The sequence below is a fragment of the Notolepis coatsorum genome (assembly GCF_963971535.1).
Source record: "Notolepis coatsorum genome assembly, chromosome: 3".
Taxonomy (NCBI): domain Eukaryota; kingdom Metazoa; phylum Chordata; class Actinopteri; order Aulopiformes; family Paralepididae; genus Notolepis; species Notolepis coatsorum.
In genome coordinates this window covers 83,705,869-83,712,941 of record NC_140167.1, presented here as the reverse complement: position 1 = coordinate 83,712,941, position 7,073 = coordinate 83,705,869, and the positions used below count along the sequence as shown (strand labels likewise).

Sequence of the window (7,073 nt, the reverse complement as noted above, 5' to 3'; positions counted from 1 at the left end):
TGCCACACACACACACACAAACCCCATGCACACACACACACACAAACTCATTCCATCTCCAACCCACACTTTACACACATTAAACTATTTACACACACTGTACATACGTACATACTGTAATACACATTCAATTATAAACATACTGTCCGTGATACACATTCAACTATAAACACACCACTGTACATAATACACATTCAACTATAAACACACACTGTACATAATACACATTCAACTATAAACACACACTGTACAATAATACACATTCAACTATAACACACACTGTACATACAACATACACATTCAACTATAAACACACACTGTACGTGATACATATTCAACTATAAACACACACTGTACGTGATACATATTCAACTATAAACACACACTGTACGTGACTACATATTCAACTATAAACACAACAATTCACGCAATATACACACACATTCAACTATCAACACACATATTGTACACACTATACACTCAACTATCAACACACACGTATACACACAATACACACATATGCATTCAAGTATGAACACATGCCCTCACAGACACATGCTCACACATTCACAGCACATGCTCATATTCACATGTGTGCGTTGACGGCCACACATGCACATGCACACACACATGCACAACACACACACACACACACACACACACACACACACACACACACACACACACACACACACACACACACACACACACACCACACACACACTGTCCCTTGATGTCCACACATTATTACACAAGCCCATCTCTGTTCCATATATGTAGTTTTATTATTTAGAATAACAAGTCCAGAGAACAATATTTACTTTGGCAAAAAGAAAATAACTGAAAAATAACAACATTAATGGTTAGAATAGCATTAATACCATTGGCTTTCTGTTTATAGGCATCTGTAATCAGTATGTTTAAGTGTGTGTGTGTGGGTGTGGGTGTGGGTGTGTGTGTGTGTGTGTGTGTTTTTTTTCGGGTAACTATATTATCTCATGGTCATATTTTCTTTTATTTTTTTGTTGTAATCAACATATTTGTCTCGTCTGATCAAAAATATTGTTTTGCCCAAAAAAGAAAAAAGAAAACATAAAAAAAGGAACTCACAATGTCTTGTTATTTGATCCTAACATCATTCCTTGGAAAGCTAAAAAAACAGAACAGATGGAGCGACGAGTAACAATCTCTTTATATATACTTTCTTGTTTTCACCTTTTCCAACCTCCTTTTTCTTCCATAGCCAGGGAAACAATCCATAATACGTCCCACAGGCCATATGATCGATAGTAAATTTTTCAATAGTTGCGAGGTGATCGCCATAGTGTACCTTTTTTTATTTTTTTGTACCCCCCCCCCCATCTGAAAACATTCACTGATTGGTGATGAAGAGTGAAGTCACATGACACAATGGAATCAGTGATGTCGCGAAAGAAGGAACTCTAAAGTATCATCTGGCTTTTTTTTTTCTTTTTTTTCTCTTCCCAGTTGAATATCGGGCCAAACTGCAATGACGGAAACCATGATTGTAGTTACATTTTTTACCAAAAAAAACGAAACAAACAAAAAACACATTGATAATCCTCATATTGAACATAAGAGACTGGAGAAACCTTGAGCCTAAATGACAAAATCAACTTCATGTTTTGTTTCGCTCATGCTTCAAAGACGAAGCACTTTTCAACTCTGCAGATTAGCCAGATAGTGTGAATTATGTCCCACTCTTTTGCAACAATCAATTTTGTTGTACTGCCTCACGCATACATTCCAGTACATTGACATGTACCTCGCTCACACACACACACACACACACACACACACACACACACACACACACACACACACACACACACACACACACACACACACCACACACACACACGTGTGCTTGTGGCCCGTCAATACATACATATTAATGTACACATTAACATGATTCCATTGTTTGGTCCATTATAATCCATATGTCCATAGCATTGTCTGCCCCTGGCATACATACACACACACACACACACACACACGCACACATACACACACACAACACACGCACATGCACACATACACACACACTGCATACACATGTCTCTCTGTTATCCATTTTTGTAATCCATATCGACTCCCAATTGTGATCCACTCTCTATCTCTCTCTCTCTCTCTCTTTTAATAATGTCTGGTAGAGATGTCTCGCTTTGCATGTCCTTTATCGACTGATCGTGTCCGATTGACCCGTCTCGGCGCCCTCCGCTTTTATCCATCCACCAGGGCACGGCCTATTCCAGAAACACTGTCTGTCCTCGGAGGACGCATGATGTCACATTCAATGAACACGTTTTGTTTTTGTTTTAAGTATTCAAAATGGCCACCCGTCACCAGTTATCGGAGATAGACCACGATGTAGTCCGGGGTGGATATTCTTTTGATGTTCTTTTTTTTTTAACATGTCCTGTCATGGGGACTTGTTGTGTTTGGTCTTTCTTTATCTTTGTTATCGGTGGTGGCGTTTGTTTTGATCCACTGCTAACCCAGCCGTGTGAGGGGGGAGGGGATGGTCATTGGAGAATTGGAGGGAGTTTAGCTTGAGACTTTTTCTATTAGCATTATTGTCTTTAAAAACTGATTCTCTCTCTCTCTCTCTCTCTCTATCTCTCTCTCTCTCTCTCTCTCTCTCTCTCTCTCTCTCTCTATCTCTCTCTCTCTCTCTTACCCTCGGACTCCCCATTATTTTGGTATTTCACTGGAATGCTGTTGCTATAGGCAACAGTTTGGACCCAAACGGTATTTCCTGTCAACTACTGCATTAGCGACGGGGACATGAGCGTAGGTTTCAGAATATTGTTGTTGTCACTTTGAAGCGTCTATAGATGTTACCTCTTTTAGTTTATGTTATTTCTTGATCTTCCCCTCCATATATCTGTCCGTCGTACTCCTTCTGTTTTATCTCCCTTTTCCCACCACCCCTATGTCTGTCTCAATCACTGTGATGCCCCTGGCTCTCTCTAACCCCCCCCCCCCCCCCCTCTCTCTCTCTCTCTCTCTCACTCTCGCCCTCCCTGTTTTTACCTCTCTATCTATCTCTCTATATCTATATCTCTCCCTATATATCTCTCTCTCTTCATCCCTCTCACGAATATCCATTATAAGTCTAGGGAAACAACCCATGGTAAATCTTCTGTTATTCTCCATTTTATTGCTTGCCATCTCCCAGAGTAAATTAGGAGCCGTGTAAGCGAGACTCTCCAGCCAATGTTCTCTCTCTCTCTCTCTCTCTCTCTCTCTATCTCTCTCTCTCTCTCTCTCTCTCTCTCTCTCTCTCTCTCTCTCTCTCTCTCTCTCTCTCTCTCTCTCTCTCTCTCTCTCTCTCTCTATCTCTATCTCTATCTCTCTCTCTCTTCTCTGTATATCCTCTCTCTCTCTCTCTCTATCTCTATCTCTCTCTATCTATCTCTCTCTCTCCTCTGTATATCCTCTCTCTCTCTCTCTCTCTCTCTTCTCTGTATATCCTCTCTCTCTCTCTCTCTCTCTCTCTCTCTCTCTCTCTCTCTCTCTCTCTATATATATATCTATCTCTCTCTCTCTTCTCTGTATATCCTCTCTCTCTCTCTCTCTCTCTCTCTCTCTCTCTCTCTCTCTCTCTCTCTCTCTCTCTCTCTCTATCTCTCTCTTCTCTGTATATCATCTCTCTCTCTCTATCTCTATCTCTCTCCATCCGCTGTTGCTCTCCTTGAATCAAGAATCCATTCAAACTGTACTGATAGAGTCCTTGGACTTCCGTCCTTAAGAACAATTTTTATCGTTATCGCTCCATAGCACAACATTCCACCCACTCTCTCTTCCTCTCTATCTTTCTCAAACTCCTCTATTTCCCTCCACTCATCCCTCTCTCTCATCCCTCTCCCCCCCTTCCCTCTCCACCTGCCTGTCCAATACCGCCTCCTCTCTTAGACGGCAGCCCGTTTGCAGAACCACCATCATCACGTCGCCGGAGCCGTTGGATTGGTACATCCTGCTCCGTTTCCTCCCTTGGCCCCGCCTCCTCCTCCTCCTCCTCCTCCGCCTCCTTGGCAACAGACCGCCCCTCCGCCTCGCTGGTGTTGTCGTGGCAGACCATGTGGTCGCCGTGGTTACAGACACGGTGACCGCACCATGAGCGCCACGGTGAACACCAGCAGAGTCACCACGACGACGCCGCCGACGAGTATGGTCAGGGTTCCGCCCAGGAAGTGGGCCTGCAGAGAGCGGCATGCTGGTTAGAAGTCCTTGGTGGAGAAGGAGGTGCAGCCCACGACCTTGGTCGCCAGCGAGCGACGTGACGCGTCGTCGAATATGGCGAGACACACAGGTTGTAGTCGACTCCCGACACCAGGTTCTTCAGCTGGAAACGATCACTGGTGGACGGCAGGATTCTGGAGAGACGGAGACAGGGAGAGGGAGAGAGAGGGGGAGAGGGAGAGAGAGGGGGAGAGGGATAGGGAGAGGGAGAGCGAGGAAGAGAGAGAGATGCACAGAGGGGAGGGAGAGACAGGGAGAGGGATACAGAGAGGGAGAGAGGAGAGAGAGGGAGAGGGAGAGCGAGGAAGAGAGAGATGCACAGAGGGAGGGAGAGACAGGGAGAGATACAGAGAGGGAGGAGAGAGAGGGAGGGAGAGGGAGAGCGAGGAAGAGAGAGAGATGCACAGAGGGAGGGAGAGACAGGGAGAGAGATACAGAGAGGGAGAGATACACAGAGAGAGGAGAGAGAGAGAGGGAGAGCGAGAGGGAGAGCGAGAGATGCACAGAGGGAGGGGAGAGAGATAGAGGGATAGAGAGAGAGAGATGCACATAGGGAGGGAGAGACAGGGAGAGAGATACAGAGAGGGAGAGATACACAGAGGGAGAGAGAGAGAGGTTGATGGAGATAGAGGAAGAGAGACACAGAGGGAGAGAGAGAGAGAGGTTGAGGGAGAGAGACAGACACAGCCGGGGGGAGATACAAGGATAGAGATACAGAGAGGGGAGAGAGAGGGTGAGACAGGGATAGAGGGATACGTAGAGTGAGAGAGAGAGAGACACACACAGAGGGAGGGAGAGCGAGGGAGAGAGAGATAGAGAGAGAGTGAGGGATACAAAGACGGAGGAGATGGATAAAATAGGGAGGAAGAAGAGACAAAGAGGGAGGGGGATAAATATAGAGAGAGATAAAGAGAGGGAAGAGAGAGAGATGGAGAGGGAGAGAAAGGCGTCAGTCAAATGGAGCAATATGTCGACTTACATTTCAGCCTCTGGAAAGGAAAGGAAGGAAGGAATGAAGGCAGGAAGGAAGGGAACGCAAAGCTATGCAGAAATATCTAATGCTAGCTAGCCTCCTAGTTCTAGACACTCAAACACGAGTCACTCTCAAAACACAGAGAATAAGAGAGCAACACAAAGCCTGTATCACTAGCATCTGTAGAGACAACACAACACAAAGCCTGTATCACTAGCATCTGTAGAGACAACACAACACAAAGCCCTGTATCACTAGCATCTGTAGAGACACACACTCTCGGTTGTTGTTGAGATGTGTTTGCATGTGTTATGAGGTTTGTTTTCCTCTGTATGCCTTGCTTAATAGACGGCACAGAATCAACATGAGGAGCTACCTGAGCATAGCATTCTGAATACTTAGATTGTTTTGATAAGGGAGCGGGAGATGGAACGAGAGGTATGATGGGGGGGGGGGGGGGGGGGATTAAAATAATGGGAGGTGGCTGTAGGAGGAGAGAGAGAGGAGAGAGAGGACCCCTGCAGTGGTGGAGAGACGAGATAGGAGAGAGAGAGAGACATGGATCAAAAGAGAGAGAGAGAAAATTAGGCTATTGGTGGAGGGAGGGATAGAGAGAGAGAGAAAATTGAGGCTATTGGTAGAGAGAGAGATATAGAAAGAGAGGAAATGTAGCTGTTGATGGAGAGAAGAGAGCGGGGAATCAGGGGCAAGAGGAGAGAGAGAGAGAGAGAGAGAGGGGAGAGAGACGGCAAAGCTTAGTGGAATTAGAGAACCCTGTGCCTTCTCATTAGAGTGTGTGTTGTGTGTGTGTGTGTGTGTGTGTGTGTCTGTGTGTGTCACTAGAGAGAACACTGTGTGGGTGGCTGAAGCCCTGCTAGAGTACATGTCGTGGACTCCTCTGACATTGCCCTATGCTGTCCCCTCTTTGTGTGGGGGTTTTGCTAGCAAAATGTTTTGTTAGGTAGTTATCTCCCTCTCTGCCTCTCTCTTTATTTATCTCTCCCTCCCTCTCTGCCTATCTCTCTTTATTTATCTCTCCCTCCCTCTCTGCCTCTCTCTATTTATTTCTCTCTCTCTCCTCTCTCTCTCTCTCTCTCTCTCTCTATATATATATATATATATTAGAGCTGGGCCGTTAACGGTGTTAACGTGCTGCGTTTATCGCGAGACTAGTATCGCGCAATAATATAATTGACGCCGTTAATCTTTTTCTCAACGTTGGGTCTGTATTGTCCTTAAATACTTGCCGTAGTTCCCAGCTGTGGTACCAGGAAGTGATTGCACTACCGGAGCTGTAGTCAGAATAATGTGTTAAACTAAAGTAGTGGTCCGGTAATCATTGTTATACAGGTGAGGTTAAGAAGTCCTCAGGATATAACACAATTCGGCGATGAGGACGTCTGAATCTGCGCAATGCAAGAAAGAAGAAGTCCGTTGAGAGCTTTGTTTCCATTATTAACGTTAGCTTAGCGAGTTCATGTTAGCATGTTAGCTGACCGTTACTCGGCGGCACTTGAAAACATCTACAAGAGGAGGAAATCCACTTTACACACTAAAGGAAGGATCGACTGGACTATCGTGAGTGTTTACAACAGAAATGGCTTGGGTTATTGGAAATATTGGACCGTTTGATGACAATCTGGAGCAATATGAAATGAAAATGGGAGACCCTGATGTTAGCATGTTAGCTCACGTTACTCGAGCGGCACTTGAAAACATCTACAAGAGGAGGAATCCACTTTACACACTAAAGGAAGGATCGACTGGACTATCGTGAGTGTTTACAACAGAAATGGCTTGGGTTATTGGAAATATTGGACCGTTTGATGACAAT

At 45.1% G+C, this 7,073-nt stretch overlaps 1 protein-coding gene across 1 annotated transcript in view; it reads right to left on the bottom strand.

Moving 5' to 3' along the window:
* Positions 1-3,880: 3,880 nt before the first annotated feature.
* The window catches only part of LOC311225877 (leucine-rich repeat and fibronectin type-III domain-containing protein 4-like), a gene marked incomplete at both ends in the record, with an annotated part of 35,605 nt that continues 32,412 nt past the window's right edge, over positions 3,881-7,073 (bottom strand). The window contains 7 exon segments of the mRNA XM_084311269.1: positions 3,881-3,954; positions 3,957-3,995; positions 3,998-4,078; positions 4,081-4,132; positions 4,134-4,244; positions 4,248-4,330; positions 4,333-4,400. Of these exon segments, the coding sequence (XP_084167395.1) occupies positions 3,881-3,954; positions 3,957-3,995; positions 3,998-4,078; positions 4,081-4,132; positions 4,134-4,244; positions 4,248-4,330; positions 4,333-4,400 (508 nt within the window).